We start from the raw sequence: 26743 nt of genomic DNA, 5'->3' as shown, positions 1-26743 counted from the left end.
TCGATTTTATCAGTGTATCTGAATTGCATTATACTTACATGTTGTTATTTTTTTAAACTGCATACAAAAAAATAAACCTTAAGCTACAGTATTGCTAAGCACTTGGCCAGGTGTCCAATCCTATTAATTCACTGATCTTGTGAGCCTTTTTTCCTATGGACGCCAGGAGTCAGACCCGATTAATTTCAGTCAAGGAGATTAAGTTTCATCAAATGTCTCCCCAGTGGACATTAGTCCATACCATAAAACGCAGATTAAATGAAGCATCTCTGGAGTGAAAGATAGCAAACAGACAGTATAATTTTGTTTTTATCAAAGAACTCTAAGGATGGCTGTGTGGCCCCTGCTGCACGATCTTAAGACAGAGAAAGAAGCTGTGACATGCATGTAATTGATTAACTGAATGAGATTTAAAGTAATGGTATTTGAAATAAATGTTAATTAATTTAGGACATTTCCTCTGGATTTTGTTAATTGTAAACAACTTTCCTTCTCAATCTATAAAAAGTTATGAAGTGTAGCTCTAGCCCTGAAATTTAGCCTTACGTTGAAATACTTTGTAATGCAATCATCTGAACTACTTTTTTCCCCCAACCCACATACTGCAGAAAAATCTTACTGCACAAAAGTAACCTGCATGAGGTTTACTATCATTAACAATCTATAGTTTACTATGTGGGTGGAAGAGTCTAATAATGTGGATCTCAGAAAATGAGTCATGTGTGATTTGGCCAGCTAAGGCACAGTCGTGATGAGTAACTTTTAATGTTATTGGTTAAAAAAACAGTGACTCTGACACAATTAATGGTACACCCGTCAGGATGACTTCCAACTTCATAGGAGGCATTCACACATTCACGTTCATGTTTTTCTTTCTCAGAAATTTGTTAAAGAAAAAAGTGTGTGAACAATTGCTCATGTGTTTAAAATAAGCATGTCGGTAGATAGATGAAGAAAGACACAAAGAAAGAAAGAAATGTGAAGTATATGTTTGCTTCTCAGTGTACTGAAATAAAATTAAATCTTTCACTCCAAGCAGCTGTTATTACTGGAATATTGAACTCCAAAATGACCATCTCTCTTGGCAAATGGCTTCTATGCAATATGGTTAAGGTACAGCAATGTTTTAAGGTCAGCATTGAGAACTATAAATATCAGCTTTTCTTGCTGAGTCGGTCATAAGAGAGACTGAAGACTGTAATACAGCATGAGGAGGACAGTCACAGGATTTAGGGAGACCTTCATTTTTAAAAGCAGCAGGTACAGGAGATAACCTGACTGCTCCTACTGTACCATGGGTAGATTTTGGGCTTCAAGGAGAAGCACACGGCAGCTTTATTACGCCACGATGGCAGGTATTGAAGTAGAGCAATCATTCACAGAGTGTCATGAATTGCCACACAATCAGATTTGAAGCCCCTCAAAAGCAATTTGAAATCCTCAGCCTCCCTAATTCTCTGAACGCTAATATCTAATAGAGTTCTCTGCTAATCTCCTCAAATTCCAGGCTAATGTCCCTTGAGCTCATAAAATATGTCATTTTCTCAGGGTAGCCTAGCAACATGTTCAAAAAAATCAGTCCAGAAAAGAGACATTTTAGCAAGAGTATGGGTCCTAAGGATTGTCCAGGTGATCAGATCAATAGGACATCTTTTAAATTGTGTCCTGTGATCTGAATACTACTACTACTAATCACAATAATAATAATTACATTGTCTACCATGTGAATGTGGGGGGGTGGGGCATCAAGGTTCTGTTTCAGTGACTACCTTTCTATTTGATATACAATAAATATAATTGTTTTAAGATTGTATATATAATTGTAAATTCAAAATTGCATTAAGAGAAATGCAAGCAATAGCAGTCACAACCTATTATTTACATTTGTTATGGCTGTGAAGTCGTTACTGTAGGCATATCCTGGGATAAAGGCTCTCCAACCTGAAAGAGAAATTATCTCTGTTTTGTGAGGCAGCTCTATCAATTTCCTTTTCTTGCAGGACTTCTAAAAAGCAAGTGTATAGTTGTATACCTCTAATTTCAAGGGGAAACTAATTGCCCTGTTCGAGTATAAATATAGGCAGTCGCTCAATGTTCAGTTCTGCTCCGGTGAACTGCTGCAAGGTTACATGTTAGACTGGATGTTGAAGAAAGCCTACATGTTTGAATTAACTTCAAAGCTCTCAGCATTGCCTCCAGTCTTGACTTCCTTTAGTTTGATCCCAGGAGGACTGCAGGTCTGATAGATATTACTAACACTTGGATTTGAAAGACTGTTCTGGGGTCAAACGAACCTTCGCACAACGTTTTCTTTCAGATCTCCCCCATAAGTGTACAACCTCATACAGTTCACTTCATCTGTTGAACAGAATGGGTTCTCAAAACTGTGGCAGAAATGTCATTGAAATTTCAATAATGTACAATAGAATTAAAATCTGATTTCATGTTTGCTAAAGTAATACTATATTTAATTTCCACTCTCTGTAGTCCTTGGTTTGATGAACATTTTATAAAGGCTAAATGTCTAAGATTACAGCTCCTTGGTTATTATTATAATATTTCTTAGCAGATGCCCTTATCCAGGGTGACAAATGTTACAATATACGTATCACATTATTCTTTTCATACGTTTATATCTGCTTTGATATTAACTAAACACAAGCAGAAGAATGCTAAGCCACAGATCATGATGTACAAAGAACACCAGTAATGGACTAATTTAATTTAAGTGCATTATAAACATTTGAGCATTGAACACTACAGTACATGCATAATCCTCATCTATTGTATTTGTAAAACTCTTCTGCAACTTACAGATTTAGCAGATACACTGCTTTTCTCTTTCACATACTCAGGGAATACATTTGATGGTTAGAGAAATTTGTCATCCAAAGTCTGTTGATATTTTTTAATTATTTAATTTAATTTAAAAAAAACCTATTTATATGTATATTGTCCTGTCACAGATAACAATCTATTCACCCTTCCATTTCTGCAAACTAAAATGAATTGGACAATGACAGTGAAGATGAACAACAATGCAGTCACAATTTCAATGTAACCATTCAATATTCACTGGAGATTGGTTTGTATGTGGTTGTTGTGAAGGGAAAAAACATACAAAGAGATAGGATTGATTGGTCATATGTGCTCCAGTATCGTGTTCCAGGTTCAAAATGTGATGCATAATTACAATATTTACAAATGTACAGAAATGCAATATTTGTGGAAATGAACATTACATGGATTAAGCTGTTACAGGATTTCTCCGGCTACATTAATCTAATTATATCCAGCAGGATAGATTGCAGTTGTTTCTAACTCCTAGGCAAATACGCTGCTTAGGCTATGCATAGGACTATGACTAGGACAAGGACTATGACTAGGACTATGACTGGGACTGGGACTGGGACTAGGACCATGAGCATGAGCATGACCAGGACCATGAGCATGACCAGGACCAGGACCAGGACTATGACTATGACTATGACTATGACTATGACTAGGACTGGGACTGGGACTAGGACTTTAAACATTCTCATCATCACCATGACAACACATCATGGCTTTCTCTATCCTTTGTTTAATCACACATTGCATTTGAGCTAATTTCACATTTACACCAGTTATTCATTTATCAGTGTAACAGTAACAACACAACGCCTGGTGCCGCCAAGCCAGAAGCCGCCGATGCACCCTCCACACACAAAAAGGGAAGTAGCAGATGCAGAAGGCTTCAATTGAAGAAGAAGGGAGAGCAGTAGGAGAAAGACAAAGAGAGATTTAATTAGCACTCAGTATGGCAATGGTATACTGTTACTAATAGCACTGTATTGAAGAGTATTCGAGTATGAGTCTTTTTTCCAATTTCTATACTGTTTTTCTATGTTTTATATTATTTCTTATACATTTATTTGCAGATGATCCCCTCCAATGTGAGTCACCAGTTAAAAAATCAGACAGATATAAAGCAAAAAAGGGATTCTTGCAATCCAAACCTCCATCAACTGTGAATTGACTCAATCTCAAATTCTTGCGGTTATTTTTATTTGTTTATTTGCTGTTAACAGTGTTTTGAGTGGAAGTTCAGTCTGAAATGGTAGAGTAAGAGTATGGTATTTTCAATTTAAACACCCAGTAGTAGAAAATCACATTCAGAAATATATTTCCAGATGAGAAATTTTAAGTTACTTCATTGATGATGTTACTGGCTCCAAGTAATTTAAATTTTCTAGGAAAGACAAAAACAAGAAACAGTTGGTCTTGCTGATCCCAAACAATGACTGAATGAACGAGACAATCTGTGTTGATACCGGTAGTTCAGCCAAGCCACCTACGCTAAGAGTGACAGTCCTGACGTTTGAAAGAGAAAATCTATTTATTCTCTGGGCAAATGAGATTGGTTTCTTATTTGAAAGTCTAATGAGTGTAATGAATTTCTGTACATTAACAGCAATTTGGCATTTAATGAAATAATTCCCTGGCTTTTTGCAAACACACAAATAAGGGACAGAAAGAGAAGGGAAATATGCTTGACAATTTGTGTTAACCGATTCTACCATGGTCAGTATTCTCTCAACTGAATGGTTGTCTGGAGGCTAATAGAAACACAGCAAAATCTCCTGCGGGTTATTTGACATGTTTTACATCTATGGTCAGGTATAGGGATTTAGTGGGACTCCCTATATTTCATAGATATTATTCTCCACTGACATAATAATGGAGGCAGGCAAGCCAACTGCTATGAGTTATTACTTTACTTCATGTCACCATCTCAATCTGTCCGCCTTATTTCTCAGCTCAGTTTTTACTGTTCATCTGCTTTTCCTTGTCAGTAGATAGACTTGCCGCACACTGTGCTCTCCAATGCCAAATGTTACTATATTAGAAGTTAAACTGACACACATATACAAGCAGGGACATGCAGCAGAATACAGTCTGGCACATATAAACCACAAAGCAACATCAAAATAATACAAAGCATGCCTATTTATATGATAATGATTAGTATTTTTGTGTTTGCATTGACATATTATGTAAAGATTTTGTTAAATGCTTGTTAATCAATAATACAGTGATGCTGCTTGCTTTCCCACAAGTAGCTATCATTCAAAAACCTTCAAATGGTTTGACCAATAATGACCTTCAGGCATGAGAATTTTTAGCACTTCGTGATGGTATCTAGGCAACAATCTAGGAAGGTCATAATGTGAAATAAGCCTTATTATGCCTTGAAAATCAGATAAGTAAATAGACATCCAACTTTTACCACATACTTGTCTTCTCTGGAACTATACGTTGCATTTGCAAAAAATACTTGGTGTTGAAACAAATTATATGGACAGCTTCAGGTGTCTGGTTCTGTGGGATTTGTGGGCTGTTCCTGAAAAACAATCTGTATTAAACAGGCCAAGCAACCAAGATTACGAACTGTCAAGGATCATTGCTATTTACTAGTAGATATAACATTTACGTGGATAGGAGTCATGTGCAGGGTGTGGCAATACCAATGTCTAAACTCAGTATAAAGAAAATACTACAAATATTAGTTATACATTTATTTTAAGGGAATGATACGTTCACATTTTGCATACTGCGTAAACATATGAGCTTTGTTTGCTAATGTGTGGATAGGTCATGCTGATTATATATGTATGCTGTGCTTGTGTATGTGTGTGACTGTGCGTGTGGGTGTTGTTACTCCATTAGTGAGTATCACACCACAGAGCTCAGGGGACAACATTAATTCATGGCAATTTAAGTTAACTGGTGAAAGGGTTGTGAAGGATTCTTTATGGTGGCTGTGTACCCTCTATAAATGTAACTTCATAACTAATGTGTCCATTCACAGATTTGGCACTGTTGCCATGGAATTTATGTATTACACACAATAGCAACATATTAAAACCAGCATAGCAACCCGTGATTCCTGGTAAAGAAGTGTATTATTACACTTCTTTACTCTCACCTAAATTGTTGCATATCATAATAACATTTTTTTTCGATTTTATTTTTTTTCTAAAAGATTTCGACAAACAATGAAATGTATATACAGTATATTATTATTATTATTATTATTATTATTATTATTATTATTATTATTATTATTATTATTATTATTATTATTATTATTATTTCTTGGCAGATCAAATCCAGGGCAACTTCCAGGTTACACAAGCATTACAAATGTGCATTAATATACTTCAATACAAAATTCAATTTAAGCATTAGTACAATGTACAATTTCAGAAAAACGAAAATGCAGAAATACAGTTAATATAAAATACAAAGCATACAACCATAACAAGAGCCGACATGATGCAGTGAAGTCCTGGGTTTGAGCTAAAGGCAGGGGGCACAGGAGAAATCACAGTAAACAACAGGAGTTCTGACAATGTATAAATGTATAAATTCTCTGTATTTTTGCACTTATGTGTCACCCTGGATAAGGGCGTCTGCCAAGAAATAATAATAATAATAATAATAATAATAATAATAATAATAATAATAATAATAATAATAAAGTATATAAGAAAGCAGGAGAAGACGAAGAGTTATATAAAGTGCAAAATTACAGAGTGTTGAACGTCTCAGGAGAATAAGCTGCTATATTACTAGTACAGTCTGAACAGATGTGTCTTGAGTCAACACTGGACACTGCTGTCCTGACCTCAGAGGGAAGATCATTCCACCTCATAAGGGTCAGGGATGAAAAGGAGTGACTCTGGAGGAAGGAGAGTGGAGACAGTGAGTATTCTGGCAGGACTGGAGAGGTCTGGAGGGAGTGTAGGGAGAGATGAGAGAGCAACCAGACTTATTCCAGGTCTGAAGGGAATGTCCTACTCGGAGAGACTGAGGAACTGAACCTTTTCACCCTGGAACAGAGGAAACTACGTGGGGACTTGATCCAAGTCTTAAAAATCATGAAAGGCATCGACCACATCAAACCAGAGGAGCTTTTCCAGATCAGCAGGGACACACGCACCCGGGGACACACATGGAAATTGGGCTTCAAGGCATTCAAGACGGAAAACAGGAGACACTTCTTCACACAGAGAGTTGTCACAATCTGGAACAAACTCCCAAGCGATGTGGTAGAAGCTGAAAGTTTGGGAACATTTAAAAATAGACTGGATAGGATCTTTGGATCACTTAGATATTAATGGACACCAAACGAGCATGATGGGTCGAATGGCCTCCTCTCATTTGTAAACTTTCTTATGTTCTTATGATGGTCTGAAGGTAGCTCACTGCAGTCTGATTGAGACAATGGTAGGTTACGGTCAAACTCTTGAACTGGTTGTGAGATCAGGAGACAGTGAAGGCAGTGGAGGGAACACCAGACGAGCAGCACATTCAGAGAACAAACAAAAGAATGTGACATCATTGAAAGTGTGAACATTTTCAAATGGCAATGGCCAGACACACTGCAAGAAGAATAGATCAAAGATGGACAAAGGAAGCTATTGAAGAGATTAATAAAGACCTAGAAGATGACCACATAAAAGATGGGAAGATAAAATAATAAACTTTGCATGTGTGACATGGAAAACAGAAGCTGTAGATCGCAGCAAGTGGAAACATCGATTTGGGCCAATGGTGGTGATATACAGTACTGTGCAGAAGTTTTAGGCAGGTGTGAAAAAATGCTGTGAAGTAAGAATGCTTTCAAAAATAGACATGTTAATAGATTATATTTATCAATTAACTAAATGCAAAGTGAGTGAACAGAAGAAAAATCTACATCAAATTCATATTTGGCGTGACCACCCAAGACTGAACACAGCAACAAGACACAAGGTAGTTCTACTGCATCAGCAAGGTCTCTCCCAGGCAGACATTTCAAGGCAGACAGGGGTTTCCAGATGTGCTGTCCAAGCTCTTTTGAAGAAGCACAAAGAAACGGGCAATGTTGAGGACCACAGATGCAGTGGTCGGCCAAGGAAACTTACTGCAGCAGATGAAAGACACATCATGCTGACTTCTCTTCGCAATCGGAAGATGTCCAGCAGTGCCATCAGCTCAGAATTGGCAGAAAACAGTGGGACCCTGATACACCCATCTACTGTCCGGAGAAGTCTGGTCGGCAGTGGCCTTCATGGAAGACTTGCAGCCAAAAAGCCATACCTCCGACGTGGAAACAAGGCCAAGCGACTCAACTATGCATGAAAACACAGGAACTGGGGTGCAGAAAAATGGAAGCAGGTGCTCTGGACTGATGAGTCAAAATGTGAAATATCTGGCTGTAGCAGAAGGCAGTTTGTTCACTGAAGGGCTGGAGAGCGGTACACGAATGAGTGTCTGCAGGCAACAGTGAGGCATGGTGGAGGTTCCTTGCAAGTTTGGGGCTGCATTTCTGCAAATGGAGTTGGGGATTTGGTCAGAATGAATGGTCTCCTCAATGCTGAGAAGTACAGGCAGATACTTATCCATCATACGATACCATCAGGGAGGCATCTGATTGGCCCCAAATTTATTCTGCAGCATTACAACGACCCCAAACATACAGCAACAGTCATTAAGAACTATCTTCAGCGTATAGAAGAACAAGGAGTCCTGGAAGTGATGGTATGGCCCCACAGAGCCCTGATCTCAACATCATCGAGTCTGTCTGGGATTACATGAAGAGAGAGAAGCAACTGAGGCTGCCTAAATCCACAGAAGAGCTGTGGTTAGTTCTCCCAGATGTTTGGGCCAACCTACCTGCCGAGTTCCTTCAAAAACTGTGTGCAAGTGTACCTAGAAGAATTTAGGCTGTTTTGAAGGCAAAGGGTGGTCACAACGAATATTGATTTGATGTAGATTTTTCTTCTGTTCACTCACTTTGCATTTAGTATAAGCTATTAACATGTCTATTTTTGAAAGCATTCTTACTTTACAGCATTTTTTCACACCTGCCTAAAACTTTTGCACAGTACTATATATATATATAAAAAAAAAAATCATTTTAATTGGAAAACTAATTATTTAGAATACTGTTCATCTGGAAATAGCATTTTCACAATAGTAGTAATTTGAATATGTTCTGTAAGACATGTTCTGTTGTATATCAATTCTGATATACCCTGTAAAAAGCATATCACCGAGCTTGTGATTTGTGAAGGGACATGTCAAAGAGAAAGAGTGTGCTAATTTTTGAGACTGACATTAAACAATTTGAATACTTAATGCAATCTGTCTGGTTCTCCTGGGGTGTTTATCAAGGGGGTGATATGGTGTGGAAAGCAGAGCTGATGACACAGTGAGAAATATAACACCGGGCACATGTATTATTTGTGTCTGACTTATGTGGGAACAAGTCTGCTGCAAAAGATCAACTGTTTTGCATGCTACTATTCTTGATACCTCAAACACTGCTTCGACAGAGAACAGAAATTATTTTTTTTAATGAAAATGTGAATGGAACACTAATTACTTACCAAAATTGTATTTGTGATGATATATTTAAGAATAAAAACAGCACCTTAAAAGTATTATTCTGTGCCTGTCTTTACTTGGAAGTTGAGGAAAATAATCCTGAAGCTTCCACTTATTCATGCAATTAAATTAAAATCGTGGTGTGCAATAAGACTCCTTTGTTGAACTTTTAATTATGAACCTTGCCAACCCTGCCTCTCCAATTAAAACTACTCAATTAAAAATTAAAGGCAGATGTCCCCGCTTATTCTATGTACCAATCATATTAGACACCATTTTATGGTGTGATGCCATGAGCCTAATAATAGATGTTTTAGCATTGAATGAAGACTAAAAACACATCAATATCAACAGGCTCATGTGATGTTACCCTTTAGATCAAAATGATGTTTCTGAGTGTCAGCATTTGTTTCACTGGTTAGTTTTTCTCATTACAAGATGTCAGTTCTATAGCTGTGCTTGAAAGATGAATTTCCTTTTGCTAATTTGATGATACTTTTCAACACACACACACACACACACACACACAAAAGCCTTGAAATGCTTGACCCTGTGAGCTCAGCAAACGTGGTAGGCAAACTTGATGTCATACTTCATTTTAGTTCTTGAGTTCCATTTTGTGAAAGTGTGGGGAAAATAATTAAAGACTTAAGAAGGAAACTTCAATGTAAAATGTAAGAAACAAAGTATCAACCGGATCCATTAATTGATCCTGACAAGGTATATTATTATTAATATTTAAATGTAGGTATTAATTATTATTTATCTATTCTGCTCACCAGGCATTCCTTAAATGACTCTGTCTGTTTAATCAAAGCAACTACATTGGGTACACCTGTGACTGTCAATGGGACTGCCGTCTTGACGTGAATGAACTTGACACTGTTATTCTTACTATTATTCATAATTGTCAATACCAAAATAATGGCAAAAATACAACATCACACAGAGTTGCCAAGAAATCCAAAACAAGAAAAAATGATTATCTAATTATGAACATTATTGGACAAAATAAAAATTGTTTCTACATAAGAACATAAGATTGCAAAACTTCCCCCCACAGCTTTTATTTGGTCTAAAATTGGTATGCATGTGCAGAATGTTGATTTAATTACAATGATTGGTCATATTCATTCTAAAACAGTTTCAATCCCTTTAGCTAGGGGAAAATGCTGGGCTTGGGACATATTAGTCCTAAATGGATACATCTCTAAATCAGTTATTTTAATCATGTAGACATGTTTTGTCTTAATAGCTGACTGCATTCAGAGATTCCATGTTCATCTTACATGTTTATTTTGAGCAACTCTTCAGATATGAATAATGCTATGAGTTTTAAATAATTATACTCCTGCATTTAGTTGGCGTAAGTAATCATGCAATAACAATGTCTCTCACTAAACCATAAACATCCTGAAATTGTCAAAACACGCATTAGAGTAACTGTTTCCTTAGGGTAATGTGTTTTATGAACACAGCTTGTATGCACAAAGTACACAGAATTATAGGTTGTTTGTACTGACTTGAAATGAAGTGGAGAATTTTGTGGAGAACCAACAAACCCCCCAACAGACTTTCTTTCTATATGTCCAAACAGACCATAACTTATGCATATTATATTATTTGGAGAATGACAAAATAATATTGATAAAGATTTTTTTGCAGAACACTGTTCATGTAACACATAATGTTGTGTTCTTCCTTCTGCAAGCTTTCATTTATTCATGTTTTTTATGGGAGTGTGACTAAAACCTTCATTGCAGGACAGTGTGCTTTAGGCAACAGCTTAGTGGTTATTTTATGTAGTAGGTCAATTATATTCACTTATGATTTTATTAAAAGTTAGCAAATATATTTAAATGGTTGCATTTGCAAACCATTTTTTTTCCCTTTTGGAGTTATTCATTATTATAATGATGTTTTGTGGAATAAACACTAAGGGCAAGTAAACAATTCATAATTAAATAAAACAATTATGCCCTGTTTTTATGGAAACTGTATGGCAGTATATTTACACTGGGAACATAAAATAAATTCAGCAGTGTAAGGTTCACATTGATATTTTTATAACATAATAGCTACAGATTTATCTAATTATAGTCTACAGAATAAAGATGACCTTACAACCTGCATCTGCTTCCTGCTATGAATAAATACATTTCAATAAAATTGGGATAAAATTCAATGTATTATTTTTGGAGGCAAATGGACTCTATACATTTAGAAACAAAAAGTGAAACATTCAATTATAATTTAAAATATTTTGCATATTCATATACAATGTGGAAACACCTGTGCACTCTACTGATATTCTGCACTGTACAATTTGGGATTTTTTATGAACTGTGGATGGTGGTATTCTAATGCATTTATAGAATGGCATGGATTAAATAAAAAACTTACACCCATCCATCAACATATTACAAACCTAGCACTTCATGACAAGTTTCCTGTCTGTAGAAGCATGAAGCTTCTAGAAAGAAAAAAAAAAGTCCATCAAGTCCATCAAGTACCGGTTGTGTAATGGTGATTGGTTGGTGGGCTGAAGTTTGGCTTTAATCTGGGTCTTAGTCTGGTCGAAAGATAATAATAATAATGTAAAAATATGGCATTTCAGAATATTTCCCCCTAAAAGCTATTGGAGATGACGCCTCTGGCAGCTCCCAATCCAGAATGTCAAAGATAATCTTCGTCATCACTTATCTGTGTTGAAATTAAGGATCTGAAGTTCAGCTCTCTGCCACCTCCTCTTGGAGGTTACGTCAGACACACTGCAGTAATGAACCTGAAATATATGTAACCAATGTCCAAGGGATTGAAATGTATACCATGGAAGGATGCTGAAGGACAGTTTTTGCAATGCTGCATTTAACAATGGGACAGATTCCTTAAGCATTTACACTGGCATGGGTTTATACCATTGCCTAATAAGAAACTAACTTAATGAAGATGTGAAGTGTCACATATATAGGCAGTGTAATTGTCTAATTCCTATTAAATGTCTCATTCCTATTGATTTATAAATATTTATTAAAATAATGGTGTAGTGTTATTAAAAACTATAAATATTAGTCTTATAGTTAAAACGGCCCATTTTCTCCATAGCCATTTTCACCCGATAAGTGGCAAACATTCCAGTTTGCTTGAAATGCCAAAGGCTTTCTTATAATTACACACAATATTTTTCTATAGTTAGATATTTATCCCATATAGATAAATGTAGATGAATGTATTATCACACATACACTGTTAAGTGGACTCTTCAATAGTTATAAAACACTCTAAAACTATATGTGTGTGTATTATTAGTAATCATAATTTACCTCAATTGTTTTTCACTGTGAACGCTATATATTCAAATGTACTTCCTTCCAAGTTGGTTTTTATAGTAAACAATCAAACCTTTTTGTCCGTATAGTACCAATTAGTCTTCAATCTATACAATTGTTTCATTCCAGAATATTAGTATAGGTTAATTTAGCTTTTTTCAAAGCTGACATTTTAGTCCAAATGGTCAATTTAAATTAATATGGATTTTACAATTATAACATTCAATGAACTTCAAAAGGTGGCTAGAGACACCTACTGGTGTAAAGAAGAATAGCTATGTACAAAAATAAAAAAAAAAAAAAAAAATTATAATAATAATAATAATATAACAAAATGTCAAACATGACCTTTGTTAGCTGCACCTAAGAGACTGTCTACCTGTTACAGATCCCACTTCTAGCAGCAAAATCTCATCCTGGAGAGCCCTAATCAATCTTCTTCATCTTCTTATTATTATTATTATTATAATTATTATTATTATTATTATTATTATTACTGGTATTAGTAGTAGTAGTAGTAGTAGTAGTAGTAGTAGTAGTAGTAGTATTTTATTTTCGTAATGTAGTCATCTGGGAGACATCTTGACTAAATAAGTCAATAATTGAGAGCTTGCTTAAAATGAAAACCAGAAGACTGTTGATCCCAAGGACCAGGCTGGAGATACTTGCCGCAAGGTCTTGCCACGTTCACCTTCTGAACAGCATTCAAGGTGGGACAGTTGTAGGCTGGCTGGCACTCCTAGGGCATGGAATGAAAGGGCTAGTAATACCCTCTAGTGTTTTACTTCAGCAAATACATCAAAAATCGTCATTGGCTCTTTTCTGCTGTTTCAACTGGGATCACCACATGATTTGCTGGTGTTACCAAAGCACAGCTTAATTTGTGTGTTAGTTAGTTTATTCAGTCATAGCCTACATGCAAACAACTTTATATATATATATATATATATATATATATATATATATATATATATATATATATACACTCACCTAAAGGATTATTAGGAACACCTGTTCAATTTCTCATTAATGCAATTATCTAACCAACCAATCACATGGCAGTTGCTTCAATGCATTTAGGGGTGTGGTCCTGGTCAAGACAATCTCCTGAACTCCAAACTGAATGTCTGAATGGGAAAGAAAGGTGATTTAAGCAATTTTGAGCGTGGCATGGTTGTTGGTGCCAGACGGGCCGGTCTGAGTATTTCACAATCTGCTCAGTTACTGGGATTTTCACACACAACCATTTCCAGGGTTTACAAAGAATGGTGTGAAAAGGGAAAAACATCCAGTATGCGGCAGTCCTGTGGGCGAAAATGCCTTGTTGATGCTAGAGGTCAGAGGAGAATGGGCCGACTGATTCAAGCTGATAGAAGAGCAACTTTGACTGAAATAACCACTCGTTACAACCGAGGTATGCAGCAAAGCATTTGTGAAGCCACAACACGTACAACCTTGAGGCGGATGGGCTACAACAGCAGAAGACCCCACCGGGTACCACTCATCTCCACTACAAATAGGAAAAAGAGGCTACAATTTGCACAAGGTCACCAAAATTGGACAGTTGAAGACTGGAAAAATGTTGCCTGGTCTGATGAGTCTCGATTTATGAGTCAGAATTTGGCGTAAACAGAATGAGAACATGGATCCATCATGCCTTGTTACCACTGTGCAGGCTGGTGGTGGTGGTGTAATGGTGTGGGGGATGTTTTCTTGGCACACTTTAGGCCCCTTAGTGCCAATTGGGCATCGTTTAAATGCCACGGCCTACCTGAGCATTGTTTCTGACCATGTCCATCCCTTTATGACCACCATGTACCCATCCTCTGATGGCTACTTCCAGCAGGATAATGCACCATGTCACAAAGGTCGAATCATTTCAAATTGGTTTCTTGAACATGACAATGAGTTCACTGTACTAAACTGGCCCCCACAGTCACCAGATCTCAACCCAATAGAGCATCTTTGGGATGTGGTGGAACGGGAGCTTCGTGCCCTGGATGTGCATCCCACAAATCTCCATCAACTGCAAGATGCTATCCTATCAATATGGGCCAACATTTCTAAAGAATGCTTTCAGCACCTTGTTGAATCAATGCCACGTAGAATTAAGGCAGTTCTGAAGGCGAAAGGGGGTCAAACACAGTATTAGTATGGTGTTCCTAATAATCCTTTAGGTGAGTGTATATATGATTGATGTAAAGTTTCGTGAGCTCAGACTTACTCCAATGTGTCTCCCACTGTAGAAATATCTATATTTTGCAGGGTCTTGCAAACTGCACCAGTCATTTTAGCAAAGATAACAGAGGAACCAAAGATAAGCTTGTGAAATGTAAACACCATGAGTGCAGTGAGTTTTCTGAATGAATGTTTCATAATTAATTAGTTTGAACTAGCAATGCAAGCAAAAAATGAAGCCAGTTTAAAAACAATGAAGCAAGTGGTACTAAAGAAAACTCCGATTCTTTGTAACACTTTGCAGGCCGAGGCTGCGCAGCTCATGGCACTGAAGCGGGTTTCAATGCGCGTCACACGCCGCTGCAGACCAATCAGTACAGATCAGCCTCTCCAACACAACACTATCTGGAATTGATTTGAAAGTGCTTCAATTCATTAAAAGACTGATCTTCTCTACAAGAACTGTACATTTGCAACCCTTTGGCGTTGCGCTTGATGCTATTCACGTTACGTCACGAATCAGTACAGACATTGACAGCAAAGACGGACCGTAGAAAGCATGTCCTTGGAAGACATTTTTTATTGTTTTTATTGTGTCTACAGTGCGCTTAAATGTAATATATAATAAAACGTTTTATTTGAACACATTATGCATTTGTCGGAAATAAATGGAATCTGTTTCAGCTTAAACTGTGTTACAGGCGAATCTACGGTTTCGGAAATGCAGGTAGCCAGCTTGACTTGGTATAAAAGGCGGAGCGCGGAGCCCCTCGGTCTCAGTGTGCGGAGTCCGGCGTGTGTTGAGTATGAGCTCCCGGCGCCTGCAGGGTTATTATCCGCTGTGAGTTGTAATAGTTTGTTGTCGATCATAATGAACATGCATTTTTGTAGTCTTATGTTAACGTTTTAATTTCGGATATCCGAAGTTCTGTTTAGTCTAGTATTCTGACGAGAAACCCCACCTGTTTGGTTGAAGTGTCTGTGCATACGACCTTCTTTAATCGTGTCATTTTAATGTAGAATCGCATGATTATCTTCACTGACGTGGGTCTTGATCTCGCAAAAGACGCATTTGATCTGCAGATGGGTAAACCTTAAAATGCAAGAATGGGGAGACTGCATTCAGCAATCGGGAAGCGCCTGTAAAAAGCTGTTGCTAAACGTATAGTAGCTGGAAACGATCAGTCTGCGCCCGGTGTGGTCAGTCCTTTCATTGCATCACGAAACCATGAGGCGCAAACTGCGAGGCTGCGGTGAAGGGGGGAGGTGAGTTGGTTTAAATGATCCCGAAAATACAGTAAATGGTAGGACTAAGTTTTGGCAGGCTGCTTGAAATCATCATCATCCTAAATGTGCACTAATGCATCACTGGGCCTCACTACCCTAGTGGAGTACTGTAATCTCTCATTCAATGGGCCCTTCTTGTTAATCAATTGGGAGATTATCTTTGTTAGTGAGGAAATTCCTATGGGTAAAAACCTGCATTTGGTCTTATTCATGATGAGTCTATCCCGAAACTGAGTATTGATGAAAACTTTAACGGATCTGACTGCTGATGAAACCATGACATGTCTGGTCCCCTAGGCGGGACAGGGTTGCAGATCACTTATTGTGCATGTGTTACTTTTGCAGGCAAACGGGAGGGTGAACCAACGCAGGAAAGAAATGCAAACTTTAAAAGTAAGACTGAATGAATTGCACTAACGTTTAAACTGTAATATGCAGAAATAGACTTGGTCACAATTCTTCATGAGAAAATTACATTCATTGAATAACAGCTCCTGTTGGCATAAAAGCAAAGCGTGTGTGACCCCCCCCCCCCCCCCATGCTATGTGTAGTAGACCTTGTGCCCACACACCTCTTCATAGTGCTAAACAATGACTCTATATGGGCAAGTGTCTTGGATCTGAAGAATGAAGGTAATGTTTGCTTCTGCTCATGAGTACACAAAACTTCAATTGGTTGTCTTAAGGATGAATCTATCCCGAACCTGATATCATATGAGTGACGTTCCTATATGGATCTGACTTCTGAAATTCAACCAGTTGTTCTGAGGTGCTAGACCAGCATTACTAAATATCTCTACTTAATACTAGTGAGTGTAAGAAGTCTTCATTATGTATAAATCACTTGCTTAGTGGCCTTGCTAACATTGCATCTTAAACCAGTAATTTAGACTAACCTGGTGTCATACTACGAGTTGCACAAGTCCTAGACTTCCCGAACTAAAATATTGGGAAGTTCAAGACTACTGTTGTCTGCAAAAGCAGCCTTGTGTATGCTACAGGACTTTATAAATTTAAAATAATTTTTACAAAGTTGTGATCTGACTTTTTTTTTTTTTTTTTTTTTGCCCCCCCTTCAAATAGCAGATTGCCTGTGTCTAAAATACTGCCCAAGAAAAGGTATGCAATTTTCAATTTTATCTTTATTAAAACTATACACAAGACTAATCTTTGTGGTCTAGTTAATGATGACTCTATCCCGAACCTGATCTAGTTGATTGAAAGCAATATACGGATCTGACTCCTGAACACTGACCACAGCTTTATAGTGTCAGCTGAAGTTAATGCTAATGGCAGTGCTTACAAGAGTTCTCCTTTTTCATTCTTTAGTAATCCTTGGTGAGATGGTGCTGGGTGTGCAAAACCCTGCAGATCAGAGCAAGGAATGGGTACGTTTTTCTTCTTTCTAGTGGAGTAGTATCTGTATATGGTCTAGTTAATGATGACTCTATCCCGAACCTGATCTAGTTGATTGAAAGCAATATACGGATCTGACTACTGAACACTGACCACAACTTTATAGTTGGTCTAATTCTATGCTGATGTTAGTTGCTTACATGGATTTTAATTTCATTCTTTAGTAAGCCTTGGCAGGATGGTGCTGGGTGTTCAAAACCCTGCAGATCGGCCCAATAAACTGGTAAGTTCTTGCTCTTCTTGATGGAGTTGTATCTGTATATGGTCTAGTTAATGATGACTCTATCCCAAACCTGATATAATTGATTGAAAGCAATATACGGATCTGACTACTGAACACTGACCGTGATGTTATACAGTCTAATTTAGTGCTGATGGCAGTTGCTTACGAGGTTTCCCTTTTCATTCTTTAGTAATCCTTGGTGAGATGGTGCTGGGTGTGCAAAACCCTGCCGATCAGAGAAGGAACCTGGTGAGTTTTCTTATTTTCTGATGGAGTAGTATCTGTATATGGTCCCATTAATGATGACTCTATCCCGAACCTGATATAATTGATTGAAAGCAATATACGGATCTGACTACTGACAATTGGGCCACCACTGATGAGGAAGTGTAATTTTACAATGCTGGCAATGTTTACATGGCTTTTATTTTTCTCCCCTCAGTAAATGGGTGGTTGGTGGACTGTTTGATGCCCCCCCCCCCCTTCTCCTCATTAACCCATAAAAGGTATGAAACTCATCTTTGCTTTGAAAATGAATGTGTATATGTAAGTTGGCAAGTTTGTGATCTTATTGATTTTTAAATGGACCTATAATGGATTTAAAAACCATAGATCTTACCACAAAGTCTAGACTTTGATCATACCCAGCTCCACAAGTGCAAACTGAATAGGTACAATAGATGAGTTTGCAAAGTAAGTTTAATTTTTTTTTTTTTTTTTTTACTTTTTTGATAGGTTCTGGGCTAACGATGTCAAGTCCTGAAGAATACTGGATGTTTTGTGGAAAACTGTCATGAAGCTGCACCATTTTGGTTATTTAAGTGTTCACGAGGCAATAAACTATTTACTGCTTTCACTTCTTCCTTCACTTGATTTTTCTACACTGGCAGTTACATCTGAATATTGAAGTTGCATGTTTGGGAGGTGCCAGGGGGGACCTTTGCACTAGATTTTTTTTTTTTAAACTTCCCTTTTGTGATTTAACCATTAAAGGCAGATTGGTTTTGACTTGCATATTCTGAAGTGGGATTTGAGGGATGCCTATAACTTTAAAATTGCCCTTCTATATTGCATATGGACAAACTAAAGTGTATGTAATCTATCCCATGGTAAAACTTGCACAGGGTTTACACAAGGTACTAGTTAATCTCTCAACTGAAAATTGCTTTGTATCCAATGGCTACCTATGAAGCAAGTTGCTCAATATGAACTTGCCGCCTTAAAATACTTGGGTTATTAGCTATGCAAAAATCCTTTGTAGCATGGTCAGTGCCATTTCTTTTTAACACTGCCAAGTAGATAGTAATTTAGATTTTACCTAAAGCATCCGTATCCAAAAACTGAGTATAGGTCTGATCACAGTAAGAGGGGGAAGTAATGTATACATTTGTAGAGCAGCTAATTTGTGTGCAATTTCCTGCAGAATCCTCTGCAGATCCAAAGATAATCCAATGAAAGCTGCAGAACTTTAACTCAACTCAATCTCAACTCTTACCATATGGAATTGGTTTACAAACTATTCAGCTGGTTGAATGTGTATATTGGATTTACAAATGGTACAGATGTTGGAAGTTCTTATAATATGAATTGATACAACTTTTTTAAATGCTTGAAAATTCACCAATATTATGTATTCCAAGTCTGGGGGAAGCATATTTTAGGTGAAAGTAAGGGTAGTGAAAGGGGTGGAAACCTTTTACAGAAAAGTGACCTTTTCAGAGAAATGCAGAGCTCAATTTTAATATTTTAAATGGCACATTTCCTAGTTTCATATTTCATATCTAGTGTCTGTCACGGTTGGTGCAGTTGTCAATATCTAGTGTTTTTAAAAGCCATCTGTTTTAATGGATGCAAAGCATTTCACAATTGCTGTGTCACGGTGAAGAAAATGTAATGAGCTCGCCCACAGTAGCTCCATGTGTATTAGAGTATACCCATATTAGGACATCTTTAAGGACACATTGCATGGTTTCTGAAAGTCTTCTAGCTATAGATCAGGACTTCAAAATCCTGAATCCTGATTTATATGCTGTTGACTTGGCCTAGTGTTGTAATGCACTTATGTCTTGGATTTAAAACTTAAAATATAATGCAGGCTCTAGAAAACAATCCAGCTGACTGCAATCGGTTAAAGTTGTGTACAAACTTGACCAGTTTATTATATCAACTTGAATCTTTAGTTTTGCTGTAGACAACATCAGTTTAATTCTAAAAACATCTATAGTGAAGTATAACTACATAAATCCCCAAATAACTTTAAAATGAGGACTTCCAGCTACAACTAAGCCTACTCAAAAATACATCCCTATTAAACTTTAGTAAAAGCCTGATGAAACATTCAGACCTAATACGATTTCCGTTTCGTTATTTACAGCAGAACAAGAGCCAAGCACAGGGAAGGCGAGACTCCAATACTATTCATACTAGGTTAAAAGCGTGTAAATGGAATGATTAATAAAACACGACCTGGAACTTGACTGAAATAAAGTGTACACGAACATGCACTGCGTAATTGCATTTGACCAGTTCACCAGAGTAAAGTGCGTTTCCATTTCCATAAAATGCATTTCAAAGCAGGCGGGCAGAGCGCTGGGATGAAACGTATTTGAATGGCCGGGTTGCAGAAGCACATGTTGGACACATTGTGGAAGCAAGCAGATGCCTGCCTTTCCACAGCCATGTCTGACGTTACCCTCCCTTCATAAAACCAATTGCAAGCAGCCTACGCTTTGCAGTCCGTGCCTACACGGTTGCTATGTACGGCAGAGAACAAAAACAAGGCATTTTCCATTCTTGCATGCAGATTCAAAAACCGATGACACTGCTTCCCTAACCGCTACCCCGCCCTTTCCTCAACTCCTTGTTTGAGCATCAATCTGCCACCGTACAGTGAGAGGCTACAAGGCAACCCCTTTGTTCTCGCGGTTGGTCTGACGGGAGACCCTCCATCTAAACCAGCCCGTCCACGCCCCCTTTACTTCCGCCTTGTGAGGCGCGGTGCATGGTGGGACTGCGTGGAGGTCCGGTGGCGCTTCTCTCCCGAGCGGCAGAAAGGGGACCCGGCCTCATTTCATATTCCAAGTCTTTTCTTAAAAAAAAAACAGTGACCTCTCTACCACGAATCACTCGCACTGTATGAGAGACACTCCTCCCGAACACACGCCTCATGCCCATGAACAATGCTTTCACACGGCCGGACAACAGCGCTTTATCCCGGGCGGGCGGCGTGTAGTAGCCGGCCTCTGGCGCTCAAGCCCCGCCTGTCATTGATCGAGCGAGATCGGGCCGCCGCCTCCTCCGCAGGCCACGCCCCCCGCACGACGACCACGCCCCCTGTAGTCGTGGTGTGGGAGCCGGCCGCCGGAGAAAGGCAGCCCCTGCGCGGCCGCCCGGGAAACCCCGTGGATACGAGCACACTCGCAGCGTGAGCACGGCCGCCATTTTACACCATCCTCCAGAGTGAGAGAGCAGAGCCGGATCTGCGCCGGGGAGTCGCACACCTTTCTCCTTTTTTTTTTTACTACACCCTTCCTTCCGAAATAACCCGCACCCTACAACTTAGTATAACCATCGGCAGGTAAATATGCGCTGGCATGTCGAGGGGGGAGGGGGCGCAGGGAAAGTTTCTCGCAGCGGTACTTGTTTTAACGGTGTTTCCAAACAATGTGCAAACTGATTCGGGATGGTGTTTCGAGACCGGCTTTTTGAAAATGGACTCCAGTTATGTGGCGGCACGTTGGCCAGCTAGGCCCGCGCACCTCGGCTCGGTTGTTTTGAGCCCCCGGCGCACGGCAGCACGGCGGGCTGCGACACGGCGCTGTCAGGGTTGTGTTTGCTGTGGGGAGATTTTAATGAAATGTATGCGCTTGTCGTATCGCGATGACTACTTCCGAGCATGAAGTACTGGGCTGCTACACATTTCATTCATAAGGCCATGATTTCAAAATGAAAAGGTGTGGAGCTATTGAGCAAAAGACCTCGCCTTCAGATGCACAAGCAAACACCGAGAATAACATCTGATATGAGGGAAAACAATGCACATCTGCTTTTGCGTTTAAAACTTATTTATAAATGTCACTCTAATTTCTGCCGCCCAACACGTTTTTTTTCCGGATTAAGTATTAATGACTCCTCAGTAGGTCTTGAGTATAACGGGAACCTTTTTTTTTTTTTTTTTTTTGCCTCTTTTGGTGTTGGATTAGGGAGGGAATCTTCTTTCCGCTGTGATCACCGGTCACGATCGTAAATATGGATGTAATTAAACGCTTGCCAGAGTGTAGCGAGCTCTTGCTTTGTGAATCCACACTTTTTTCTCGCCATCAAATCCAGTCTGCACCGGCCTTTTGCGTCGGGAGAGGGCTGTTCTCCCCAACACGTGGACTGGGGACTGTCCTGGCCGAGCTGCCTGTGCGGGTGTGGAGGGGCTTTGTTCGCGGTGCTGCTCTCCCTCTTCCATAACTGGAGCAAAAGGCGGGAAGCTTTTGAGAAATAAGTTGAAATTAAGCTGAAAATACCACGGCTGACGCACAAGGTGAAAGCTCTATACATAAAAAAAAAATAATAATAATCCAAGAACTACTAAATTTTGCAATTAAAATCCTTTGCCATATTCTCGTCCCACCGATTTGCTGTAACATGGTTCACTTTTAAGCCCCTTCGAGATGTTGTGTAGTTGTGTTTGAGGCATCCCGGCGAGCTGTATGTGTTGCTAAAGCAGCCTCCTTGTGTACCATGTGCATGCTTATGGAATGTGACGCACCGTGACGTATGACCCCTGACTTCTAACATTCTACCACCTTTCCCCAATTTATGAATTAATTTGGCTCATTGCATTTGAACAGATTTCTGGAGACATGGCCACAGAACATATTAATGGAAATGGTACAGAAGAACCAATGGACACCACTGCTGCAGTTACCCATTCTGAACACTTCCAGACTTTATTAGAAGCTGGTTTACCACAGAAAGTTGCTGAAAAACTAGATGAAATTTACATAGCAGGTAAGGCACTCCAAAACAACCCCAAAATGCTTTTCTCACGTTGTTTATTTTACAATTGTTGCATGTTATGTTAGAAATTCATATTCAATATGGGAATTGGGAGATTTGAAGCAACTTTTTGTGGTTTCCTAACAAAATGGGTACTGCAGTCATTTAAACAAAGACAATCCACTAATTTTTCCCCCTTCCGAATGTTGTGCATACATCATGTTCAAGATATTGCTGTATACACTGAAAATCTTGGTAGGCATTATCCAGTTTCTGTGTGCAAGTAGCCTGGGGAGGACACTCACTCTTATTGTCTCAAGGGATGTGTTCAGCCAGATGGGCACATGAAGGAACAATAGCGGCAGCTGTTCAAGGCAGGGACAGGTGATGTGCACCCTTAAAGCATCATGGATGTGCTAATTATAGCTGGGGCTGTTAAGACCACAGCATCGGATTACATCATCACATCTGTTGTGATTAGTTCGAATATAGCCTAGTTATTAGCAAACCATGTCTTTTTGTTCTCTGAATGCAGTCTATATAGAAGTTGTTTGCAAGTTATTGCACATCACCCCCTCCTGTATAACATTTAAAATATCCCCATTTCAATGTATTTCATTGCTTTAAATTGTCTTGTTTGGATCTAATAAGGAAAACGGGTATTATTTTGGGACAGTTTGCAACCTTAAGTTTTTGTTTACATAACTTAAAGTTTTCCTTAGACTTTTGTTTTGTTTGCTTCTATTGCTAAATTGAGGACAGTTTTAACCTCAGTGACTAATGCAAATATTAATATTGTTCATATGATGCCACTTGTATTCTATCCTTGAGTAACTTTGTTACGCTGATAGTTTACCGCTAAGATCTGATTGGACGATGCTGTCTTCGGAATAACGAGGCGTCTCATTCTCTACAGTGCTAACAATATCACTCTTTTTCCAGGCTTGGTAGCACATAGTGACCTAGATGAAAGGGCAATCGAAGCATTGAAAGAGTTTAATGAAGAAGGTGCTCTGCAAGTTCTACTGCAGTTTAAGGACAGTGATCTGTCACATGTTCAGGTAAGTGTAAAGGGCTCTAGTAAGACATCAATAAAATAAGATGAAGCAAAATATTGAGACTTGATTCAAGTGCCCTCCGCCCCTTTGTTTTTCAGAACAAAAGTGCCTTTCTTTGTGGAGTAATGAAGACCTACAGACAGAGGGAGAAACAGGGGACCAAAGTGTCAGATTCCAATAAAGGACCAGATGAAGCAAAAATAAAAGTATGTATTAAGAGTTGAAAATATTGCCATTTTCTAAATTGTTTAAAGTTTGGCATTGTGGTATGGATTTCAATTAACTTAAATATCACTTTGGATTATGAAGCACTAATCTTGGAAAGCAAGTTTTTAAGCAATTTTAAAGGCACAGTTTCATTGAAAATATATGCTAATTGAGAGATTTCCATGAGCTTTTTTGATTTAAAAGTAGGATATTTTCATAGATGCTTGTTCTTCTGAATAAAACTGGATTCTGATGTTACAAAGTGTATTTATGAAGTATCTAATACCAGGGCTTTATTGACAGGCCTTGCTGGAAAGAACAAGCTACACTCTTGATGTGACTACAGGTCAGAGGAAATATGGTGGTCCCCCTCCAGAATCTGTGTACTCAGGGGGTCAGCCAACTATAGGTACAGAGGTAAGACTTGTTTTTTTTTTTTCCTTCTGTCGAATTTAAATCATTGCTGTGCTTTATACAATGAAATTAAAGTATTAGGTAATGGTGTTCACTTTTATCCAGAATATTGTTGTGCAAGGCCAGTGTTTTAGGATTTTTGTATCAACCATGGCTTGGTATCTCAAATGTCAACTTTATATCCTTTAATGTGCCCTGCTTTCATGGGGTGTCTTAACATTTTCATTATAGGAATTGTTTCCAAAACTGTTACAGCAGGCATTGGAGATTACCTGATTTGAATTCTCCCTAAGTCCTTTTTGTTGAAAAAAAAGATCTGTCAGATTTTTTGTGTGATCCAAAAAGGTCATCTTTAATTCACCCACATAATACAGAAGTATGAATCTTTGACACTCTTTTGGTAGGAATATCTACAGTACCCTGATATTACTAGTTTTTCATTTTATTTCCTCAGATTTTTGTTGGCAAAATTCCCCGGGATTTGTTTGAAGATGAGCTGGTGCCGCTGTTTGAGAAGGCTGGGCCTATTTGGGACTTGCGTCTCATGATGGATCCCCTCAGTGGATTGAACAGGGGGTATGCCTTTGTCACTTTCTGCACTAAAGAAGCCGCTCAGGAGGCAGTAAAACTGGTATGTGTCGGCAGTGTGATTGTTTTAAAGTATGTGAGAGGAGTGAAAAAGCAGGTCTGTTCACCATCTTTTTATGCTTCCTTTACAGTGTAATAACAATGAAATCCGCCCTGGAAAACACATCGGCGTGTGCATCTCTGTAGCCAATAACAGACTGTTTGTTGGTTCTATCCCCAAGAGTAAAACAAAAGAGCAGATTGTGGAAGAATTTGGAAAAGTCACAGGTAAGATGCTTTGTTAGTGATTGGAAATTAATGCTCTATATATGTTAAAAAAAAAAAAAAAAAAAAAGTACCTTGTATATAAAGGAATGGAATTCTGCACAAATAACTAATTAAAAAAACAAAGGTGTTTCAAGGCGTACTGCATTTAATCTTGTTTTTGATAGGAGTGCATTGATAGTAGTGCATGTGGATTGGCATATATATTTTTTTAAATTATTATTTAGATGTTTTACCTTCCAAAAAGGCCTGTGAACTTTGTTTGAAATGCTTCTAGATAAACTGATATTTTTCTTTATACCTCTTTGGTTGCTGCTAGTACAAATCTGAATGTGAAAAGCAGCTTTTACAGATTTGTATATTTTTCTTTACCTCAACATCTTGTCTGCGCTCACATTTTCATGTGCTTATTTAGTTATGCAACGAACCCATTTTGACCCCAAGAGGTTGAATTTCCGTGTATTTCAGTGGAGTCTGAATAAAGATGTGAGTTTAGTTATTTGAGGCTTCTACAGAACAAATGTCATCCACCTGAACTAATGTATTAATCTTGGTTCTTTTTAGGTTATAAGCTACTTTTTTTGTAGGTTGTTAATTGAAAATGCAGTGACATAATGAAAGGGACATTTTCCTTCCCAATAAAGATCTGAGTGTCCTGTAGTGAAGGGTATTAATCTGTTCTGCTTTGTTAGTTAATGGACACCAAACGAGCAAGATGGGTCGAATGGCCTCCTCTCATTTTTAAACTTGTAAGAGGATCGACCCATCATGCTCGTTTGGTGTCCATTAATAAGTCATCCAAGGATACTATCCAGTCTGTTTTTAAATGTTCCCAAATTTTCAGCTTCAGCCACATCGCTGGGGAGTTTGTTCCACATTGTGACGACACTGTGTGAAGTCTCCTGTTTTCTGTCTTGAATGCCTTGAAGTCTAATTTCCAGTTCTGTCCCTGGGTCCGTGTGTCCCTGCTGATCTGGTTGGCCTGTTGAATGTTTTGGCCAGTGTTTTTTGGTCCTCAATTTGCTATGTTTTGGTACAGATTTCTCCTGAGCCTCAAGTAGTATATTCTTAAAATATAACCATCAATTCTGGACTGAATCTGTATCCAGTGTGCTTCAGTCTAACTCTTCTAAGTGCTGCCTCATACCTTCAAGGTTAGCTTTTCTAAAATTATAGACCATTGTTTTAGACTCGCGCCTTGTTTTTTGAAAGAATTTCAGAATGCCTCAAAGCTAACCACAGTTTACCATTGGTTCTCTAACACAGTGTCCCTTTGGCTCTATCTTGATCATTTGAAAATATCAAGTCAATGCATGTGCTCTCCCTGGCTGTTTCCCTGACAAACTGAGTTAGAAAGCAGTCATTTACCATCT

General features: G+C 38.4%; 1 protein-coding gene, 1 long non-coding RNA gene and 6 other non-coding genes across 16 annotated transcripts in view; all 8 read left to right on the top strand.

Moving 5' to 3' along the window:
* Positions 1-15697: 15697 nt before the first annotated feature.
* Positions 15698-17461, top strand: LOC136772033 (uncharacterized). 2 transcript variants are annotated; one of them, XR_010804699.1, is made up of 3 exons: positions 15698-16190; positions 16557-16604; positions 17298-17461. It is a non-coding gene; the product is annotated as an uncharacterized LOC136772033 (long non-coding RNA). The 2 variants fall into 2 exon arrangements; XR_010822411.1 differs by having other exon boundaries at positions 17295-17461.
* On the top strand, positions 16417-16481 carry LOC136760189 (small nucleolar RNA SNORD50). Its single transcript, XR_010820171.1, has one exon. It is a non-coding gene; the product is annotated as a small nucleolar RNA SNORD50 (small nucleolar RNA).
* Positions 16891-16962, top strand: LOC136760194 (small nucleolar RNA SNORD50). Its single transcript, XR_010820173.1, has one exon. It is a non-coding gene; the product is annotated as a small nucleolar RNA SNORD50 (small nucleolar RNA).
* Positions 17391-17460, top strand: LOC136760176 (small nucleolar RNA SNORD50). The gene has a single exon (XR_010820168.1). It is a non-coding gene; the product is annotated as a small nucleolar RNA SNORD50 (small nucleolar RNA).
* Positions 17462-17644: 183 nt separating the features above from the next.
* Positions 17645-17714, top strand: LOC136760171 (small nucleolar RNA SNORD50). Its single transcript, XR_010820167.1, has one exon. It is a non-coding gene; the product is annotated as a small nucleolar RNA SNORD50 (small nucleolar RNA).
* Positions 17715-17895: 181 nt separating this feature from the next.
* Positions 17896-17965, top strand: LOC136760182 (small nucleolar RNA SNORD50). The gene has a single exon (XR_010820169.1). It is a non-coding gene; the product is annotated as a small nucleolar RNA SNORD50 (small nucleolar RNA).
* Positions 17966-18144: 179 nt separating this feature from the next.
* Positions 18145-18216, top strand: LOC136760166 (small nucleolar RNA SNORD50). The gene has a single exon (XR_010820166.1). It is a non-coding gene; the product is annotated as a small nucleolar RNA SNORD50 (small nucleolar RNA).
* Positions 18217-21270: 3054 nt separating this feature from the next.
* The window catches only part of syncrip (synaptotagmin binding, cytoplasmic RNA interacting protein), a 10845-nt gene continuing 5372 nt past the window's right edge, over positions 21271-26743 (top strand). For 7 of the 8 annotated variants that reach the window (XM_066724614.1, XM_066724533.1, XM_066724451.1 and 4 more), the window contains exons 1-7: positions 21271-21427; positions 22692-22851; positions 23782-23900; positions 23996-24103; positions 24408-24521; positions 24973-25149; positions 25238-25373. In XM_066724614.1, coding sequence (XP_066580711.1) covers positions 22704-22851; positions 23782-23900; positions 23996-24103; positions 24408-24521; positions 24973-25149; positions 25238-25373 — 802 coding nt within the window. In that variant the 5' untranslated portion in view covers positions 21271-21427; positions 22692-22703. Of the gene's footprint in view, positions 21428-22179; positions 22382-22691; positions 22852-23781; positions 23901-23995; positions 24104-24407; positions 24522-24972; positions 25150-25237; positions 25374-26743 lie in introns of all 8 variants that reach the window. The other variant, XM_066724146.1, reaches the window with a different exon arrangement.

This window comes from Amia ocellicauda, chromosome 1, assembly GCF_036373705.1.
Source record: "Amia ocellicauda isolate fAmiCal2 chromosome 1, fAmiCal2.hap1, whole genome shotgun sequence".
Lineage (NCBI taxonomy): Eukaryota > Metazoa > Chordata > Actinopteri > Amiiformes > Amiidae > Amia > Amia ocellicauda.
This window is presented reverse-complemented; position numbering and strand designations above follow the sequence as displayed.